Raw genomic sequence first — 21,703 nt, forward strand, 5'->3', positions numbered from 1 at the left:
AGGAAACACGCTGACACGAGATAGGAGAGATAGGAGTTCCTGTGCTCGGGGGAAGAGGACCCACCATCTGCAGATGGGACGCCCAATCGAGGCAGGTCCCTTGTCTCCCTGGAGCAAAACTCAAGAACGTGGCTGAGACCCCCCCCCAAAATAATTGGGCCCACAGATTGCCCCCTGAGGCCTTCTCCACTAGACCAGAGCGGCTCTCTCCCAGCCCAGTTGCCCTGGGAGAAGCATGGGTCCATCCCAGCCAGAGGCTTCCTTGTCCTGCAAATTTAACCATTCGTGGGAAAAGACTACGGCTCCCAACTCCTAGCAGCAACAATGGAGGAATTCATGAAATAGCATCGCAGGCTGAACCCTCCTGACCTCGCACCCAAACCCCTGGGAAACAGCCAGGGCTTTGATGCCAACCGATTGGGGGCACCTCCACCTCTTGTGCTGCAGGGGGCAGGTGCTGCCACAGAGAGGACGCCACTCCAGGCTCCCACTTAATGACGGTGCTCGATGGAAGGGGCCCAGAGCAGGCCCTCCTGGTCGTATCTGTGGAGCGGCAGTGGTGCCGCCACAAAGCTCTTGACCCCATGCCACAGACGGGGCTTTCCAGGTGCAACGGGCGTCCGGAAGCCTTTTCTCGGACGAATGGCATTTGGCAGCTCTTCAAAGGTGTCCCCGCTTACATCATGTCAGAGTAACCAGGATCCAGAAACAAGGTTTTGCCAACTGAGATTTACAGTCTACATGGGGACTCCAACCGTGGCCACGTTAAGGCCTCCGGACTTCACCTCCCAGCTGGCTGGGGTATTCTGGGAATTGAACTCCATCGGTCCAGCATGTGGGAAGTCAAGGTGGCTGATTCCACAAACCAGCATTCAACAAACCCTGGCCTGCGGGCACCAAAGAGGAGTTTTCAACCGCGGGCCCTCTTAGCCCAGGGAGGCTCTTAGGCTGCCTCCAGCATGCGGCGCAGTCTACCTGCGAGGGGCCAGAAGCCCCGGCCGAAGAAGAGCGCTGCTGGCTCCGCCCAGCCTCCCGCGAGCCGGGCTCTCTGCACGTGCCCAGGGGCCGCCTGGTCCCTCCATCCCTGGGCGAGCGGAGGCGGTGGGCGTGGCCCAGCTGGCCGGCCGGGGGGCGGCGCTCTGCACGTGCTCCGGGGCGCCCTGGTCCTCCGGCGGGGCGGGGCGGGGAGGCGGAGCGCGCGCAGCTCCAGTCTCGGCGGCCGCAGGAGCAGCATCAGCACCGGCCGCGGCAGCTCCGTCGGGGCCATGAAGGTGAAGAAGGGCAGCGGCGCAGCGGCCAACGGGGCAGCCGGAGCCACCGCCGGGCTGGGCAGCGACCAGGAGCCCCTGCGCAAGGCGCCCATCAGCCCCGACGACGTCCTGGCCCTGGGCAAGATCACCGCAGGTCGGCCGGGCGGGGACGGGCAGGGACGGGGGAGCCCCGGGATGGAGCGGCCGCTGCGGAGGCGCCCGCTGCCTCCCAGCCCTGGAGGAAGAGGAGGGGGCGTCCGGGGGGCGCTGGGCCCGCCAGTCCTTGGCCGGAGCGAGGAGCGGCCTGCAGGGGAAGGGCCGGGGCGAGGGGTGCAGCCTCTTGGGCGGCCCCGGAGGGCGCCGGGCACCTTGCCAAGCGGGCCCCGCGGAAGAGGCGGCTGTCCGGCGTGGGGCGGCCGAGGGTGAAGCGGGGCGTTTTGGGGGTGCCGGGCCGGTTCTCCATCCGAGCCCCCAAAGCTCCCCCCCCAAGGCCTCCTCTCCCCAAGGGCTCTTTGGCTGCCTTGAACCTCCCCCCCCCCTCGCTAAGCGCCTTAGTCTTAGCCAGGATTAAGCCAGGATTGGGCTTTGTGTGAGTTCACCAGAGGAGAACTCGGTCAAGGCGGCCCATGGGACTCCCCCCCCCCCCCAGGGCAAAGATTGACCCACTTTCAAAAAAGGAGAATCTGCAGGTGGGGAGCATCTTCAACCCCCCCCCCCAATACACCCCCTGGCGTCTCTCTAGCGAAAGGCTGCTGAAGGGGGGGAGGCTAACCCCGAGAGATGACCTTTGGTGGCTGCCAAGATGTTGCTGCCCCTGGTATAGAGACCTTCCCTGACCCTGGCAGTTCTGCCCTCCAAGCCCTGGCTTAACCCCCTCCTCCCCCTCTCTGCTGCCCCTGAAGCAGCCGGTGGCCCCTCCCTGGGCAGCTTTCCTGTGCCTTGAGGTCAGTCCGGTCAGCCAAGATTACTGGGGGATGGATCAGAAGGAGAGGGCCAGGGAGCAAAAGAGCATCTTACGTATAGAATCCTCCTAACAGATCTCAGCAAATCCTTAATCCCGCCTGGCTCTCAAAGGCCTTTCCAGAAGATGCCAGGCAGCCCTAGCCCCAAAGGCATCGAGGGGGCATCACTTTGCCCCCAAATTAAGCCGGTTCATAAGCAGGCTTGGAGACTTCCTCAGGGTCCTTGGATGTTTGGCTGCTGAGTTTGCTCCACCAGCGTGTTTTTCAGCTTTGGCAGCTTTCAGAGACCTGGACTTCAACTCCCAGAATTCCCCAGCCACCAATGCTGAGGATCCATTCATCTGAAATCCTACCGGCCGGAGAATTCTGGGAGTGGAAGTCCAGCCCTCTGAAAGTGGCCAAAGTTGGGAAACATTACTGTACAAGAATTGTGGGGGGAAACTCACACGCTCCGTCAGAGAAAAGCCGGACGTATGTGTGATGCGGTCAGTTCTCACCTGCCAGCTAAAATCAGAATATTCTCTTTTTTTTTTTTTTTTTTGCTTGCTTGCTTCATTCTGTGCAAGCAGCTCTCGCGCCTTGGTTTCCTCTCCGCTGGGGGAAGGAAGTGACATCACCTCTCCCACTCTGTGTCATTTACTCCAGGCCCCCATGCTGGTGGCACCAGTTTGGTGTCCGGTGCCCTCCGTGGCTGTGCCCGGTGCCTCCTTGCCTGGCTGGGCCAACCCGGAACAAGGGTGGGCAGTTAATTTCTCCAAAGGGTCACTTGAGAAATGGGGAGGGTTGCAGAGGGCTGTGAAGGTGTGTAGGCATGCTCACACCTGTGTCAATTGGGGGGGGGGAAACACTATGTAGCAGCCACCTTCAAAATGAAAGCAATGCAGGTCATCCTTGACTTACGACCAAAACAGAGCCCAAAATCTATGCTCCTAAGGGAGACATTTGTTTTGTCCCATTTTTGACTTTTCTTGCCACGGTTGTTAAGTGAATCACTGCAATTGTTAAGCGAGTTGCACGGTTGCTAAGTGAATCTGGCTTTGCTGGTCAGAAGGTCGCAAAAGGGGATCACCTAACCCCGGAACGCTGCGACTGTCATAAATATGAGTCACTTGTGAAGCATCCTAATTCCCTGATCATGGGACCATGGAGATGCTGCAACGGTCGTAAGTGTGAAAAACGGTCATAAGTCCCTTTTTTCAGTGCCGTTGTAACTTTGAACGGTCCCTAAACAAACTGTTGTAAGTCGAGGACTACCTGTACTACCTGAAAGGGGCAGGCAAAGGTCTGGGCATGGGCCAGGGGGTGTGAAAATGCCCAGGTCTGCCGTAGAAGGCAGCCTGAATGTCTGAATGGAAAAGGTTGCTTGTTGGTGGTGCAGACTTTCCGGCATGCCTGGGCTGGTTCCTGTGTGGGTAGGTGGGCCACCAACACGGGTGCCCCCTGAATTTCTGGAAGGGCTGCTGGCACTGGGGCTGCCCCTGTTGCCCCTCCCGGCTGTTTTTCCTTGACAGATGAGCTGTCTATTTGAAGCTTGTCCTCGTCTCTGAGCCGGGCTAATTAACTTATCTTACCCAAATCCCTTTGAGGTGGGACATAATCCTCTCCCCCTGAGGTGGGGGCATTGACCACCAGGGCCTGGGGAGGGAGGGGGGCATCTTTGGAGCTGGCAGCTGCCAAGAGGTGCCAGCGGAGGACAAAGAATTCAGTTCTGAGCTGCTCTGTCTCCTTATTGTGTGTTCCTTTTCCTGGAGCACAAGTTGCAGGCCTTGGTGGTGGTTGGGAGATTATTCTGTTGTGCACACTAATAACAAGAATACAAGAGCTGGAAGGGACCTTGGAGGTCCTCTAGCTCAAGCGGGAGGCCCTAGTAGACCATTTCAGGCAAGAGGCTAAGCAATCACTTCTTTAAAACCTCCAGCGAGGGCACTCCCGTAACTTCTGGACGCAGCTTCTGTTCCACTCGTACGGCTTGTTCCCACCGTCAGGGAGTTTCTCCTTGGTTCTAGGTTGGATCTGTCTTTAATGATTTTCCAATTCTTACTCCATTTGATTTCTTTTTTTAAACTATGACATTTATTTGTTCAGAACAAAGGCACTTTTTTCGGTCTGCTCCTGTCCGGAAATGGAAGCAGAAATAGCTGAGAGACATTTCCTAGTTTTGCACAATTTCTCTGCCGCTGGTTGCAACTGAGGAAAAGTCTTATCCCAAGTAGCTTTTTGAGCCGGAGACGGCAGAAATTATGACCGAATTAAATTTAAAGCTTAAAATCCTGGCCAGGGACACAGAGTTGCCCCATGAAATGGCGATCTTGTTCACACAACTGAATGTGAAACTTCTCATACAGCCATTTTTCTGGAACAGTAGAAGAATAAGAATATCCAATCTTGGGAACTTTAAGTCGTGTGGACTTCAACTCCCAGAATTCCCCAGCCAGCTATGCTCTTAAAGTTGCAAAGTTCAAAATCCCTTCCTTACTGCTTGAGCGAGGGGTTGGACTAGAAGACCTCCAAGGCCCCTTCCGACTTTTGTTAGTCTGTATTTTGAATTGCACTGAGATTTTGTTTAGCCTGCCCCTCCCTGTTTCCTGGGTGTTGTGAGGTCCTCCCCCACCACTCCCAGGCCCCTTGCAACTCTCAGGAGGGGTTGTGGCTTGGGCAGAGGAAATGACTCGCAGCCTCAGCAGAGGGAGGCGGCTGGTGAGACCCTGCTACTCAGAGGAGGTTTCGCAACTAGCTGGAGGTGTCCCTTCTTTTGTGCTTGCAACCCGGAGGTTGGTTGCAGGCCCTGCTCTGGAGCGTCTGTTAAGAATAACTGACTAGGAAGGGACCTTGGGGGTCTTCTAGTCCAATCCCCATGTCTGGCAGGAGGCCGTAGACGATTCCAGACAAACGGCTGTCCGGTCTCTTCTTCACAACTTCCAGGGATGAAGCACCCACAACTCCTGGTGGCAAGTTGTTCCACTGGTAATTATGTCAGGATACTTCTCCTTAATTCCAGGTTGCTTTTCTCCCTGGTTAGTTTCCATCCGTTGCTTCTTGTCCGGCCTTCGGATGCTTTGGAGAATTTGTGGACTCTTTCTTTTTTTGGAAGCCCCTCAAATATTGGAAGACCGCTATCATGTCACCCCCAGTTCTTCATTAAGCGAGACATTCTCAATTCCTGCTTTGGCTACGGGGAGGGCTCACCTTCCAGGCTCTTTGAAGGACGGTAAAGATAAAATAAAGACAGTTTGGTCTAATGATTAAGGCTAGAAAGTAGGAGACTGGGAGTTCTAGTCCCGCCTTAGCCGTGAAATCTGGCTGGGTGAGTTTAGGCCAATCGCCAGGAGACTGGGAGTTCTAGTCTCACCTTAGCCATGACAGCTGGCTGGGTGACTTTAGGCCAATCGCCAGGAGACTGGGAGTTCTAGTCTCACCTTAGCCATGACAGCTGGCTGGGTGACTTTAGGCCAATCGCCAGGAGACTGGGAGTTCTAGTCCCGCCTTAGCCGTGAAAGCTGGCTGGGTGAGTTTAGACTAATCGCCAGGAGACTGGGAGCTCTAGTCCCACCTTAGCCATGACAGCTGGCTGGGTGAGTTTAGACCAATCGCCAGGAGACGGGGAGTTCTAGTCCCGCCTTAGCCGTGAAAGCTGGCTGGGTGAGTTTAGACCAATCGCCAGGAGACTGGGAGTTCTAGTCCCGCCTTAGCCATGAAAGCTGGCTGGGTGAGTTTAGGCCAATCGCCAGGAGACTGGGAGTTCTAGTCTCGCCTTAGCCGTGAAAGCTGGCTGGGTGAGTTTAGAACAATCGCCAGGAGACAGGGAGTTCTAGTCCCGCCTTAGCCGTGACAGCTGGCTGGGTGAGTTTAGACCAATCGCCAGGAGACTGGGAGTTCTAGTCTCGCCTTAGCCATGACAGCTGGCTGGGTGAGTTTAGGCCAATCGCCAGGAGACTGGGAGTTCTAGTCTCTCCTTAGCCATGACAGCTGGCTGGGTGACTTTGGGCCAATCGCCAGGAGACTGGGAGTTCTAGTCCCGCCTTAGCCATGACAGCTGGCTGGGTGAGTTTAGGCCAATCGCCAGGAGACTGGGAGTTCTAGTCCCGCCTTAGCCGTGAAAGCTGGCTGGGTGAGTTTAGACTAATCGCCAGGAGACTGGGAGTTCTAGTCCAACCTTAGCCGTGAAAGCTGGCTGGGTGACTTTGGGCCAATCGCCAGGAGACTGGGAGTTCTAGTCTCGCCTTAGCCATGACAGCTGGCTGGGTGAGTTTAGGCCAATCGCCAGGAGACTGTGAGTTTAGGCCAATCGCCAGGAGTCCCGCCTATAAAATAAAGACAGTTTGGTCTAATGATTAAGGCTAGAAAGTAGGAGACTGGGAGTTCTAGTCCCACCTTAGGCATGAAAGCCGGCTGGGTGACTTTGGGCCAATTGCCAGGAGACTGGGAGTTCTAGTCCCGCCTTAGCCGTGAAAGCTGGCTGGGTGAGTTTAGACCAATCGCCAGGAGACGGGGAGTTCTAGTCCCGCTTTAGCCGTGAAAGCTGGCTGGGTGAGTTTAGACCAATCGCCAGGAGACTGGGAGTTCTAGTCCCGCCTTAGCCATGAAAGCTGGCTGGGTGAGTTTAGGCCAATCGCCAGGAGACTGGGAGTTCTAGTCTCGCCTTAGCCGTGAAAGCTGGCTGGGTGAGTTTAGAACAATCGCCAGGAGACAGGGAGTTCTAGTCCCGCCTTAGCCGTGACAGCTGGCTGGGTGAGTTTAGACCAATCGCCAGGAGACTGGGAGTTCTAGTCTCGCCTTAGCCATGACAGCTGGCTGGGTGAGTTTAGGCCAATCGCCAGGAGACTGGGAGTTCTAGTCTCTCCTTAGCCATGACAGCTGGCTGGGTGACTTTGGGCCAATCGCCAGGAGACTGGGAGTTCTAGTCCCGCCTTAGCCATGACAGCTGGCTGGGTGAGTTTAGGCCAATCGCCAGGAGACTGGGAGTTCTAGTCCCGCCTTAGCCGTGAAAGCTGGCTGGGTGAGTTTAGACTAATCGCCAGGAGACTGGGAGTTCTAGTCCAACCTTAGCCGTGAAAGCTGGCTGGGTGACTTTGGGCCAATCGCCAGGAGACTGGGAGTTCTAGTCTCGCCTTAGCCATGACAGCTGGCTGGGTGAGTTTAGGCCAATCGCCAGGAGACTGGGAGTTCTAGTCCCGCCTTAGCCGTGAAAGCTGGCTGGGTGAGTTTAGGCCAATCGCCAGGAGACGGGGAGTTCTAGTCCCGCCTTAGCCGTGAAAGCTGGCTGGGTGAGTTTAGACCAATCGCCAGGAGACGGGGAGTTCTAGTCCCGCCTTAGGCGTGAAAGCTGGCTGGGTGACTTTAGGCCAATCGCCAGGAGACTGGGAGCTCTAGTCCCACCTTAGCCATGACAGCTGGCTGGGTGACTTTAGGCCAATCGCCAGGAGACTGGGAGTTCTAGTCCCGCCTTAGGCGTGAAAGCTGGCTGGGTGACTTTAGGCCAATCGCCAGGAGACTGGGAGCTCTAGTCCCACCTTAGCCATGACAGCTGGCTGGGTGACTTTAGGCCAATCGCCAGGAGACTGGGAGTTCTAGTCCCGCCTTAGCCGTGAAATCTGGCTGGGTGAGTTTAGGCCAATCGCCAGGAGACTGGGAGTTCTAGTCTCACCTTAGCCATGACAGCTGGCTGGGTGACTTTAGGCCAATCGCCAGGAGACTGGGAGTTCTAGTCTCACCTTAGCCATGACAGCTGGCTGGGTGACTTTAGGCCAATCGCCAGGAGACTGGGAGTTCTAGTCCCGCCTTAGCCGTGAAAGCTGGCTGGGTGACTTAGGGCCAATCCCTCACCTTCAGCCCAGCCCACCTCAAAGGGTTGTCGTAGGAAAATAGGAGGAAGAAGGGGCATTGTGTGTGCTTTTATAAATTATTATTTATAACAATAATAAAGACGGGATAATTATTTTTTAAAATATTTTTTATTAAAAGTGTTGATCTTAGAGAAGGGATAAAAATAAATAAATAAACGTTTCAGAGCTTCTGCTTCTGTGTTCCTGGGGTGTGTGTGTGTGGAGATGGCAACAGACAGAAACCTGAAGAAAGAGGAAGGGCACTTTAGCTCCCTCAGCAGAAGAACCATCTCCAAAGGAGGAGCATCTTCCCCAGATAAGGAATGTTATTGCAATTCTTCTATTGTATTAAATTTTAATAAAATTCATTAGCTGGGAAATGTGATTTTTCTTCTTCCTGTCCACCAGGGGTCTCCAAACTTGGTCACTTTAATACTTCAATTACTGACTAGGGAATTCTGGGATTTGAAGTTCACACATCTTAAGGGGCCTTGTTGGGAGACCCTGGCAATAGACTCTCAGAGTGTCCCCCTCCAATGTCTACGGATCAACACCCTCTCTGTCTCCAAAGCCAGGACGTCAGATCTTGAGGGCAGCTGAGCTCCCAGTGGCTGAATCTGTCCATGGAGAGGTCCAGATTCCTCTAAGGCAGGGTTCCAAATCCTGGCCTACTTTAAGACTTGTGGACTTCAACTCCCAGAATTCTCCAACCAGCCTGGACAACTCCTGCGCCTGCCAGGTGTGAGGTCTGGGGGCTCTCCTCCTCCCCCCCTCCTCCTCTGGCGTATCCCCTCCCAGCTGTGCCCCACAGAAGCCCCAATGGGGAATCTGCCTCTGGGGACCTTGGTGAGGGGCCACCGCTGCCCCATGGAAGCCCCCCCTCAACAGCCCAAGGGGCTCCTTAACCAGTGGTGGGATTCAGCCCGTTGGCACCCCTTTGGGAGAACCAGTGATTGGCCAGTTTGGTGAACTGGTTGTTGGAGGAAGCCAGGAGGGCAGTTAAATGCTTTGAATCCCACCTCTGGCTCCTTCCCTGCTTCCAGGCTCAGCTGGAAAAGCCCGGGAGTGGGGGGGGGGGCTGCTGGCTGTCACTCTGGGCATTGCTCCACATGGTTGCTGTGGCAACTGCTGCCAAGGGAGGGGAAAATGGTTGCCATGGCAGCGGGTGAGGAGGGACAGACAATGGCACCAACAGCCAGTTGGCAGGCGTGCCCAGCCAGAGGGGCATTGGCAGCACAAAGAGGGGTGTGTGCGCATGTAAGTGTAAACTGGGCTGGGGTGTTAGGGTTGTTCCAGCCCCTCTTCTGACATCCCCCCCCCCCTGCAGATGTGGGCACAGAGCCTGGCGTCCTGCCGTTTCTGCAGCTTTGCCCACAGGGCCCTGTCAGTTGCTTCCTTTCCCCAAAGGTTTTTCTGTCTTGGTGTGAAATGGGGCCCAGGGAGGCAGTGGGGTCTGCTGATAGTATACTTGGCTCCTTGCTATGCATCAGCAGCCCTGCCCGAGCTCCTCGAGCTGATCTCAGAAACGGCAGTTGAGACCCCCAAACGTATGGTTATGGGGGATTTCAACCTGCCGTCGACGGGGGAAGCGTCCGAGGTGGCTCGGGAGTTCATGGCTTCCATGACAGCCATGGACCTGACCCAATTAATTCAGGGCCCCACACACGAGGGCGGTCACACACTGGACCTTGTTTTTGTATCTGGGCAGTGGACGAGTGATCTGGGAATAGGGGATGTAGTTATTACCCCCCTGTCATGGTCAGATCACTCATCTCTCCGGCTCGACTTCCCTGGTGCTACCCCCCACCGCGGGGAGGCGGAACCAGACTGTCCAAGCTGGTTCCGCCCCAGGCGCCTGATGGAACCGGATAGATTCCAGATGGAGCTTGGGCCACTTCCTGTAGACCTGACCCGCTCTCGGTCGGAGGACCTAGTGACCGCCTGGAATAGGGCGGCTGCCGGGTCCTTGGACCGGGTTGCGCCTTTGCAGCCTCTCCTACAGCAACGAACCACCCTGGCTCCTTGGTTCACCGAGGACCTGAGGGTGATGAAACGCCATAGGAGACGCCTAGAGAGCAGGCGGAGGTCCTCACGCTCCGAATCTGACCGAACACAGGTAAGAGCCTATTCACGGACTTACCTTGTGGCATTAAGAGCGGCCAAACGTAGACATTGCGCCGCTCTTATTGCGTCCGCCGATAACCGCCCTGCTGCCCTGTTTCGGATAACCCGCTCCCTCTTATTACAGAGGCCGCGGGAAGCGCCTTTACAGGGCAGAGCAGAGGAGTTTGGGGAATATCTGCAGGATAAAATCGCTCAGATCCGGAGTGGATGGGCCCCCTTCAGTGGACCAGGGGAGTCGTCAGCAGCGAGTCTTGTGAGACCATTCTGGGAGGAGTTTGATTCTGTTGCCCCCGAGGATTTGGACAGGTTGCGTGGACGGCTGCGACCCACTACATGTTTATTGGACCCGTGCCCCTCCTGGCTGGTACTGGCATCCTGGGAGGTGACACGAGGCTGGCTCCTGGGCCTAGTGAACGCCTCATTGGGTGAGGGGTCCCTACCGGCCGCCTTGAAAGAGGCGGTGGTGAGGCCCTTACTCAAGAGGCCTTCCCTGGACCCGATGGAACTAGCTAATTATCGTCCTGTCTCCAACCTTCCCTTTTTAGCGAAGGTTGTAGAGAATGGGGTGGCACAGCAGTTTCCGCGACACCTGGAAGAAACCGATTATCTAGACCCGCACCAGTCTGGTTTCCGACCCGGTCACAGCACGGAGACGGCCTTGGTCGCGTTGGTAGATGATCTCTGGAGGGCCAGAGATAGGGGTTGTTCCTCTATCCTGGTCCTATTAGATCTGTCAGCGGCTTTTGATACCATCGACCATGGTATCCTATTGCGCCGGTTGGAGGGGATGGGAGTTGGGGGCACCGTTTTGCGGTGGTTCGGCTCCTACCTCTCCGACCGGACGCAATGTGTGTTGGCAGGGGGGCAGAGGTCGACCCTGAGGTCACTCACTTGTGGGGTGCCGCAGGGGTCGGTCCTCTCGCCCCTTCTGTTCAACACATATGTGAAGCCACTGGGTGAGATCATCCGTGGCTTTGGGGTTGGATACCATCTGTACGCTGATGACACTCAGCTGTACATTTCCACCCCAAACCACCCCAACGAGGCTGTCGAAATGATGTCCCGGTGTTTGGAAGCCGTCCGGGTCTGGATGGGGGACAACAGACTCAAGCTTAACCCCTCCAAGACCGAGTGGCTGTGGTTACCGGCACCTCGGTTCAACCAGTTGATTCCATCACTGGCCATAGGGGGCAAACAATTGCCCCCCGTGGAACGGGCGCGCAATTTGGGCGTCCTCCGGCTGTCGATGGATGACCATGTGGCAGCCGTGGCAAGGAGGGCGTTGCACCAGGTTCGCCTGGTGCGCCAATTGCACCCCCTATTGGACCGGGATGCCTTACGCACAGTCACTCATGCGCTGGTGACGTCTCGCCTGGACTACTGCAACGCTCTCTACATGGGGTTCCCCTTGGGATGTACCCGAAGACTACAGCTAGTTCAGAACGCAGCCGCGCGGGCCATCATGGGGAGTACCATGTATTCCCACGTAACTCCTCTCCTGCGCGAGCTGCACTGGCTGCCTGTGGTCTTTCGGGTGTGTTTCAAGGTGTTGATTACCATCTTCAAAGCGCTCCATGGCACAGGGCCTAGCTACCTGCGGGATCGCATCCTACCACACACATCCCTGCGACCAATTCGCTCTCACAGGGAGGGACTCCTCCGGGTGCCGTCCACCAAGCAATGCCAACGGGCGGCGCCTAGGAGTAGAGCCTCCTCTGTGATGGGCCCAACCCTCGGGAATGACCTCCCCCCTGATATCAGAACCACTACCGACCTCCGCTCCTTCCGACAAAAACTTAAGACTCACCTGTTCCGATTAGCCGGCCTGGCCCACTTATAGTTCTACTCTTACCTCCTGGCGGATATTTTATTGGGGATAGTTTTTAGGTAAATGTTTTTATAATTTTTAGAATTTTAATCTAACTTAACTAAATTGTACAGTGAATCATTACTACCTCCTCCAGTCCTATATTTAATTTATTGATTTTGTATTTATACCATGTATATTTGTTGTTCAATTATTTTAATATGACTGTACACCGCCCCGAGTCTCTTTTGAGAGGGGGGCAGTCTAGAAATTGAATAAAGTTAAGTTAAGTGTCTGGCTCCCCTCGTGTGTGGGGCGGAAGCTCTAAAGCAGCCCCCAAAGGAATCCCGGGATGGTCTGGGTGGGGGGGATCGGAATGCAGAGGTTATTTCAATCTGGACACACCTTTCCTCTCCCTCTCCCTCTTCCCCCCCTTTCTCTCTCTTTCCCCCCTTTCTCTTTCTCTTTCTCTCTCTCTTCCCCCTCTCTCTCTTTCTCCCTCTCTTTCTCCAGCATGGTGGACTTTATGGCCAGATAATATCTTTTAGCCAAAGTGAAGCTAATCTCATAGAACATAGAATCCTAAAGCGGGAAGGGACCTTGGAGGTCATCTAGTCCAACCCCCTGCTCAAGCAGGAGGCCCTATAGCATACAATTTCAGACAAATGGCTGTCCAGTCTCGTCTTGAAAGCCTCCAGGGATGGAGCACCCACACGTTCTGGTGGCCAGCTGTTCCATTGATTGATTGTTCTAACTGTCAGAAAATCTCTCCTCCGTTCCAGGTTCCTTCTCTCCTTGGTTACTTTCCACCCGTTGCTTCTTGTCCTCTGGTGCTTTGGGGAATAATTAGCCCCCCCCCCTCTTCTTTGGGGCAGCCCCTCAAATATTGGAACTTTGCTATTATGTCCCCCCTGGTCCTCCTTTTCTCTAGACTGCCCCCAAATCCCACAGCCGTTCTTCCTATGTTTCAGCCTCCAGGCCTTTAACCAGTTTCCTTGTATTTATTTTGTACAATGACAATAAAGACTATGCAAATTAATCCTCTTTGCACTTTTCCCAAAGTCTCAACATCTTTTTTGTAACTTTGTTGTCAATTTTGGTGACAGAATTGGATGCAGGGTTCGGGGGGGGGGCTTACAAAGGCTTTATAAAGGGCCCCCGACTCTTCAGGTGACCCCATGCCTCTCTTTACGCAACCCAGGATCCTACTCGCTTTCTTGGCAGCTGCGGCTGCGCACGGCTGGCTGCCGTTTAAGGCACCATCCGCAAGGACTCCCCGTGACGGTCTTTGAGCCAGGTCTCCCTTCCTCTGGACTCGTATTTTGCTTTTTCCCGCCCAGGTGTAAAACGCTACGACCCTTGTGAATGCCTGCCTGCTGCCAAGGGCCCAAATTTTGCTTACCTGCCGGTGAGGCTGCAGGAACGGTCGTAAGTCATTTCTTTTCCGTGCCGTTGTCATTTTGAATGGGGCTGTTTTTCCTCCTGCAGATTACCTGTGCACTCCGGACGAGAACGTTTACAAGATCGATTTCACCCGGTTTAAGATCCGGGATATGGAATCCGGCACGGTGCTTTTTGAGATCACCAAGCCCCCGGCCTCAGGTGAGATGGCGGACTGGCAATCAGCCACATGTATTTTTAGTGCAGTTGCAATTTTGAATGGTCGCTAAATGAAGGTTGTAAGTGGAGGATCTCCTGCACCCCTGTTCTTATTCTGACATGTTTTGAAACTTTCCCATTTTTTGAACGAGAACGGCTGAAACGAGACACACAACGACACTATTCGAGTTGCCATTCCGGCCACTTTGGACTCAGCTGGCTGAGCCGGTGGCTTCCTTCGTTTTGTGTTTGAGGAATTACAGGTAGTCCTCGACTTACGACCACAATGGAGCTCAACGTTTCCATTGCTAAGCGAGACAGTTGTTAAGTGAATATGCCCCATGCTGCAACATTTCTTGCCACCATTGTTAAGTGAATCACTGCAGTTGTTAAATTGGTAACATAGTCGTTAAGTGGCTTCCCCCAATTGAATTTGGCTGGTCAGAAGGTTGCAAAATGAGGACCACATGACCCGGAGACCCTGCAGCCGTCATGAAAGGCCGGAAAAGACGCCTAGAGAGTGGCGTCTAACCCTAACCCCAATGGCCAGTGTTGGAATTAGCTGGTTGAACCGGGGGGCCGGAAGCCACAGCCACTCCGTCTTGGAGGGGTTGAGTTTGAGTCGGTTGTCACCCATCCAGACCCCGACGGCTTCCAAACATCGGGACATCATTTCAACGGCCTCATTGGGGTGGTTCGGGGTGGAGATGTACAGCTGTGTATCATCAGTGTACAGATGATATTCCACCCCAAAACCACCGATGATCTCACCCAGCGGTTTCATATATGTGTTGAACAGGAGAGGCGAGAGGACTGACCCCTGTGGCACCCCACAAATGAGAGGCCTCAGGGACGACCTCTGCTCCCCTGCCAACACACGCTGCGTCCGGTCAGAGAGGTAGGAGCAGAACCACCGTAGAACGGTGCCCCTGACTCCCAGCCCCTCTAGCCGGTGCAGGAGGATACCATGGTCGATGGTATCGAATGCCGCCGAGAGATCTAATAGGACCAGGATAGAGGAACAACCCCTATCCCTGGCCCTCCAGAGATCATCAACCAACGCGACCAAGGCCGTCTCTGTGCTGTGCCCGGGTCGGAAGCCGGACTGGCGCGGGTCTAGATAATCATTCTCCTCCAGGTGACGTGGGAACTGTTGGGCCACCACACTCTCTACAACCTTCACTAAAAAAGGAAGGTTGGAGACAGGACGGTAATTGGCTAGCTCCGTTGGGTCCAGGGAAGGCTTTTTTTTTTTTTTTTTTTTTCCAAACAGAAAAGGTTTATTGCGCAGGTTCAGTTAGCAACACGAGGAGCAAAGACTGAACCCCGAAGGATTCTAATTCATCACTATTATACATATGTGTGACATTTCATGATTGGTTACATATTCTTTTTTTTATTATTATTATTTTTTCTTTAAAGAAGACAAGACAACACATACAGAACAAGAGCAGGGAGGAGAAAAGAAAAAAAAAACCCAATTTCATCAAACATGTCGTTTGGTTACAAGTTTTTGTGCAGTGGTTTTTACAATTAAGAATAAAGTCACTGATTATTCATTAAACATAGTTAAGTATTTCATTGAGCATTGTGTGTTCAAATTACCATTAGTATTCTTTCTTTTATGACAACCCTTGTTTCTTTACATCCATAATTATCTACTAGGTAACAATAAGTCTTTATAAAATTATATCACCATTCTCTAAAAAATAAGAATAAGCATTAAATCAAAGAAAAAGAAAAAAAACTCATTACTTCATATAAGACATTTCTACTTTCCATTAGCCATAGAATTTCCAATCATCCATAATTCCAAATATAATTTTCCATTGTTATTTGTCAATCCATGTAGTCATTAAGTATTTCAGTCTATATTTATATCCATTATTCATTACATCATTATTATTCCATTTTATATTATAAGATAGTTACCAACTACAATCATACCTAACAATTTAAATCAATTTAAATTTAAATCTTATATATTGAATACCTTATTGTTCTTATATCGTATAAGTAAGTAGTCTATTTCATAGATAAAGCTTAACACATATAAAAAGAGAAAAAAGAAAAAATGATTTTTTCCCCCCAACATTAAGTATAGCTTTCTATTATTATTACATATAAGATAAAATAAAGGGGTAAAAAAGTTCATTTCCAGGTTTTTTTATCCAACCATTGATAAAACAACTCCCATACTTTATAGAATTGCTCATCCTCTAGTTCTCTAATTTCAAATGTAAGTTTACTCATTTCAGCACAATCCATTATCTTCCGAACAATTTCTTCCTCTGTTGGTACTTTCTCATTTTTCCAATGTTTAGCAAATACAATTCTAGCAGCTGTTAAGACATTTATAATCAAATATTTCAAGTCTTTATTATATATTTCTGGTACTATTCCCAATAGAAAAAGTTCTGGTTTCAAGTCTATATGTTTATGTATCATTTTCTCCAACCACATGTGTATTTTAGTCCAGTATCTTTTAGCTTAAGGACAAGTCCACCACATGTGGTAGAATGTGCCCGGCGTATGTTGACATTTCCAGCATTTTTCAGACTTATTCTTCGACATTCTTGCTATTCTCGATGGGGATAAATGCCACCTATAAAACATCTTATACAAGTTTTCTTTATATGCAACTGACATTGTCATTTTATAATTTTGAGTCCACAATTTTTGCCATTTTTCTAAGTCAATCCCATGTCCAAAGTTTTTTCCCCAAGCTAGCATAGATCCTTTCACTTGTTCTTCATATAGTTTCACCTCTAATAGATAATCATAAAATTTTTTAATTACTTTTTCATCATTGCCTGTTAAAATTTTATCTAATTCGGTCGGTTTATTATAAAAGCCCTCATTTTTTCTATCTTCATTGTATCTAGAATGTATTTGCACATATGAATACCAATTGAGTTCAATACCTTCTTCTTTCAATTCTTGTATAGGTTTAAGTTCACCCTCAGTATTCAATAATTCAGCATATCTAACTGTTTCTTCCCTTTTATATACTATTGGATATGAAAAAGCTTCAATAGTTGATATCCAGACTGGAATTTTCAAGTAGTGCAACCTCTTAACCTTCTCCCAATTTGATAACAGAGCCTCTCTTATAAAATGATCTCTAAAATAACCATGCTCTTTAGCTCCTTTATACCATAAGTATGCATGCCACCCCAACAGCAGGTCGTGACCCTCTAAATTCAAAAGCCTACCATTTCTTAGCATTATCCATTCCTTAATCCACATCAAACTAGCTGCCTGGTAGTATAACTCCCAATCGGGTAGGCCCCACCCTCCCCTTGATTTGGCATCTTGCAACAGTTTACATTTTATTCTTGCTTTTTTCCCTTGCCATATGAATTTCAACACCGTTTTATTTAATTCTTCAAAATAGTCTTTCAGGGAAGGCTTCTTGAGTAAGGGTCTCACAACCGCCTCTTTCAAGGCGGCCGGTAAGAACCCCTCGCCCAATGAAGCGTTCACTAGCACCAAGAGCCAGTCTCGTGTAAACTCCCAGGATGCCAGTACAAGCCAGGAGGGACACGGGTCCAATGAACATGTGGTGGCTCGTAGTCGCCCGCGTAACCTGTCCAAATCCTCGATGGCCACCGAGTCAAACTCCTCCCAGGATGGTCTCTCAAGACTCGCCTGGGGCATCCCTCCTAGCCCACTGAGTGGGACCCATTCCCTCCGGATTTGATCGATTTTATCCTGCAGATATTTCCCAAATTCCTCTGCCCTGCCCTGTAAAGGGGCTTCCCGCGGTCTCTGTGAAAGAAGAGAGCGGGTCACCCGGAACAGGGCGGCAGGGCGGTTATCTGCGGACGCAATAAGGGCGGCACAATGTCGACGTTTGGCCGCTCTTATTGCCACAAGGTATGTCCTTAAGTGGGTTCGTACCTGTGTTCGGTCAAGTTTGGAACGGGAGGATCTCCATTGGCTCTCTAGGCGTCTCTTGTGGCGTTTCATCACCCTTAGCTCCTCGGTAAACCAAGGGGCCAGGGTGGTTCGTTGCCGCAGGAGAGGCCGCAAAGGCGCCACCCGGTCTAAGGCCCCGGCAGCAAACAAACAAATAAGTACAAATAAGCACAGGCCAATTGCCGAGGGTCTGAATTTTGCTGCAACTGTCATGTGAAAAATGGTCCTGTCGCTTTTTTCAAATGGACACTAAACGAATGGTCGTAAGTCGTGGATTCCTTGCACTGCAGAATGATTTTAGAGGGTCTATTTTGGGTGGGAAAATGAGCTCATTTCCTTTTTGCACCATAAAATAGAGGAGGTGAAATACGACAGACGGACGAAATATCCTTGCACTTGGACCCCCAACCCTTGTAGCTGGAGCGACTCATCCTGGTTACTCCTGTGCCCCCTCGGAGCTCAGGGTTGGCAGGCCTGTGCCACCCTTAGCTGCCCGCAGCCTCTCTTAGGCCAAGGCTCTATAACCTTGGGCACGTTAAGACTGGTGGACTTCAACTCCCAGAATTCCCCAGCCGGCACTGGGAGTTGAAGTGCCCAAGGTTATACAGCGCTGCCTTAGGCCTCCATTTTACCCTGCTGGGCTTCATCTCTGGTGCCACAAACCGTGCCAGTCCTGTCATGCCAGGGCATCCCCTTTGGCAGGAGGGGAGGGGAGGGGAGGGGTGCAGGAACGGCTTTCCAGCAGAGGCCACGGGGGCAACCGGGCACCTCTCTTCTCTCCTCGCAGAACGTGAGCGCAGCGAAAAGAAGGAGGGCGACCCCAACGCCGGACGGTTTGTGCGCTACCAATTCACCCCGGCGTTTCTGCGGTTGCGGCAGGTGGGAGCCACGTAAGTTGCTGCAGGGAAGCACCTTAGGCGTGAAAGGGATGGCCTTGCTTTAGTCCCCCCAGGCCCGTCTTTCACAAGTGCCCACGTGGAAGGACCTCAGAGGTCATCTAGCCCAACCCCCTGCTCAAGCAGGGGACCCTAGACCAGGCCAGGCCAATGGCTGTCCCAACTTGAAAACCTCCAGGGATGGGGCACCCAGAGTGTTTCAGGCCTGGGGCTTCCCAGGGGTACTGGACTACAGTGCCCATCGTTCCCAGACAGGATCTGTGCCCCCTCCCTGTGTTGGCCCTGTTTTCTGCTCAAAAGGATTCTGGGCCAATGTTGTTTGGCTGGCTGGAATTCCCCTGAGTGCCCCTGCCCCCCCCCCCCAGCTCCATTCCTGACGGGGCCCAATTGCAGCTCTGAGTGCGAGTGTCGCGCAGCAATCTCTACCAGGGATTTTGCCCCCCTGCGGGCTGAAGGATCCGGTCTGAGCTCTTAGGGTGGGATGTGCAAAATAAGGCAACCGTGGAAAGGAATCAGACCCTTTTTCTTCTTTTCATTCTCATTCCCTCCCTACCTTCTTTCTCTCTCTTTTTTCTTCCCTCCCCCCCTCCCTCTTTCTTTCTCTCTCTCTCCATTTCACTTTTTTCTTCCCTTCCCCTACTCTCTCTCTCTCTTTCCATCCATCTTGCTCTTTTTCTTCCCTCCCTCCCTTTTTCCTTCCTTCCTTCCTTCTTTCTTTCTCTCTCCCTCCCTCTTTCTTTTCTTCTTTCCTTCTTTCTTTCTTTCCTTCCTTCCTTCCTTCCTTCCTTCCTTCCTTTTTTCTTTCTTTCTTTCTTTCTTTCTTTCTTTCTTTCTTTCTTTCTTTCTTTCCTTCCTTCCTTCCTTCTTTCTTTCTTTCTCTCTCCCTCCCTCTTTCTTTCCTTCTTTCTTCTTTCCTTCTTTCTTTCTTTCTTTCTTTCTTTCTTTCTTTCTTTCCTTCCTTCTTTATTCCTTCTTTCTTTCTTTCTTTCCTTCTCCCTCCCTTCGCAGCGTGGAGTTCACCGTGGGGGAGAAGCCCATCAGCAACTTCCGAATGATCGAGAGACACTATTTCCGGGACCAGCTGCTGAAGAGCTTCGACTTCCAGTTCGGCTTCTGCATCCCGACCAGCAAGAACACCTGCGAGCACATCTACGAGTTTCCCCAGCTCTCCGAGGACCTCAGTAAGAGAGGGGGAGGGGCAGCGGGGGAGGGGGGGCGGGTTGTGGCGCTTCGGGTCTGGGCCGCCTGCGGTCAAGCGGCCATGGCTGACCCCCCCCCTGACCCCCCTCCCGGCTTCTCTCCCAGTCCAGGAAATGATCCTCCACCCCTACGAGACGCAGTCGGACAGCTTCTACTTCGTGGACAACAAGCTCGTCATGCACAACAAGGCCGACTACTCTTACAGTGGGGGCCCCTGATCCCAGACCCCCCCACTCCCCTCCCCTCCCGACGGAGGTCAAGGAGCCTCGACTCACCAGCCGGCTGCAAGAGGGGCCACCGGACTGGACTCTGAGACGGACTAGCTGAAGCTTCCCCTCCCCCCTGGCGCCCACCCACCCACCCACCCACCGGACTTTGGAGGCAGCGCCCCTCCTCCCCTGCCTTGTGGGGGGGAGACCGTGACCCCCCCCCCACCTCCGTAGCTGCCGGGCATTGCGGCTTTCCCAGTAGTCTCCCTATTGTTGGGGAAGGGTCTTCCTCGAAGCCCCTCTCATGCTTGGGGGGGTCATTTTGGTAGGAATTCTGCTCCCCCCCCCCCACCCAAGAATGGGGTGCTGAAGATCAGCAGGAATCGTGGGAGCTCTGGAATGACACAGCCCCCCTCCCCCCCCCGTTCCCAGCTGCGAACGTCCATGGGCAAAGACCCCAGACCCATTTCTTTTGCTTGCCGTGTTTGGCTCAGCCCTTCTCCAAGGGTGACCAAGGGCAGCGTGGGGGCAGCGAAGACTCTGCTGGGAGGCTCTCTCCTGGTGGGCCCCCTTTGTCGTCTTGGGGGGGGGGAAGGGGAAGGGGGTTCTGCTGCTGCTGCAAAAGGGCTCATGAAACCATGTTTGATGTGGTGGTGGGTGAATAGAAGACATGCTTTCTCCAACCCTTCTCCTTGGACTCTTCCTGCCCCCCAAAATAACTGCCTGGCTCTGTGGGTGTCCGTCTTCGGAAAGGAACAGGCTCTGCCTCCTCTCCTTCCTGCGGGGGGGGGGAGCTGGGGGGGGCGTCTTTTTTAAGAGAAAGAGGCCTGGGTCCCCTCCCTGAGCCGCTCTTGTCTTGCATTTGGGGAAGGGTCTTCCAAAATGGGTGGGTGGGGGAGCAGCTCTTCCCTGGGTTCCTGGGAGAGTTGCTTTCCCAGGGAAGGTCTGGGGTTGCTTCAGTTGGGGCCCCGCTGTGGTGTTGTCTTCGGAGTGTGATGGGTCCGGAGTGCGGCCTTTGCCGGGTGTGATTTACAAAGTCCATTTGGTGGGCACCGCAATGCAGTCAAACACAAGAGGCCCAACTTTGATCGTGCCATCCAAGTGTGACTTTCTCCATCCCCTGCAGACACCCCTGATCGACACTTGTGGTTGTGTTACATCCAACACAATCTGCGTGTGTGCATCACCCGTAAAAGCTGACTTTCCTCCCTCAACAGAGACAGCCTGTGAATTGGGTGGGGGGGAGAGGGGGAGGGCTCCTTGGGGCGTGTGGCACAAGCTGAGAAGCTGCCACTTTCTTCGGGGGGGGGCACTTGGGCAAAGGCAGCCCACCCCCCACCTCAGAGATCAGGGCTGGGGGAGCCAGGGAGCCTCTTGCAAGGGGGGGGGCTTCTCAATATTTGGGGGATGCTGAATCTGACTTCTGTGGGTCTCTTGGGGCTGCCCTTTGGGAAGGTCCAGGAAGGTTCGGCCAGGCAGAGGGGACCAAAACCTATGAAGAAGAACAGTTGCAGGACCTGGGCGTGGCCGGTCTAGAGAAAAGAAGGACATGAGAGCATCTTCCAATAATTGAGGGGCTGCAACAAAGGAGAAGGGGGGGGGGTCAACTTGTTCCCCAAAACACCTGAAGGCAGGACAAGAAGCAACGGGTGGAAACTGAGGAAGAAGAGAGGCAACCTGGAACTAATTTACTGACAATTCCAGTTAACCAGTGGAACTACTTGCCACCAGAAGTCGTGGGTAGCTCCAGCACTGGAGCTTTTTAGGAAGAGATTGGACAACCACCTGTCTGAAATGTTCTAGGGCAGGTGTGTCAAACCCGTGTCGTCACGGCGTCATCACATGAAGTATCGTGACTTTCCCCCCCTAAACTCGGCATGGGCGTGGCCAGGGTGTGACGCATCTGGCCTGAT

At 52.9% G+C, this 21,703-nt stretch overlaps 1 protein-coding gene across 1 annotated transcript; it reads left to right on the top strand.

The window, feature by feature from the left end:
- Positions 1–1,159: 1,159 nt before the first annotated feature.
- On the top strand, positions 1,160–20,445 carry UNC119 (unc-119 lipid binding chaperone). Its single transcript, XM_081942832.1, has 5 exons — positions 1,160–1,404; positions 13,454–13,567; positions 18,273–18,375; positions 19,390–19,562; positions 19,687–20,445. Exons 1-5 carry the CDS (start codon positions 1,266–1,268, stop codon positions 19,797–19,799), a joined length of 642 nt encoding a protein of 213 aa, XP_081798958.1. The 5' UTR covers positions 1,160–1,265; the 3' UTR covers positions 19,800–20,445.
- Positions 20,446–21,703: the final 1,258 nt, after the last annotated feature.

This window comes from Natrix helvetica (assembly GCF_964273705.1).
Source record: "Natrix helvetica genome assembly, chromosome: 2".
NCBI classification, from domain to species: Eukaryota; Metazoa; Chordata; class Lepidosauria; order Squamata; family Natricidae; genus Natrix; species Natrix helvetica.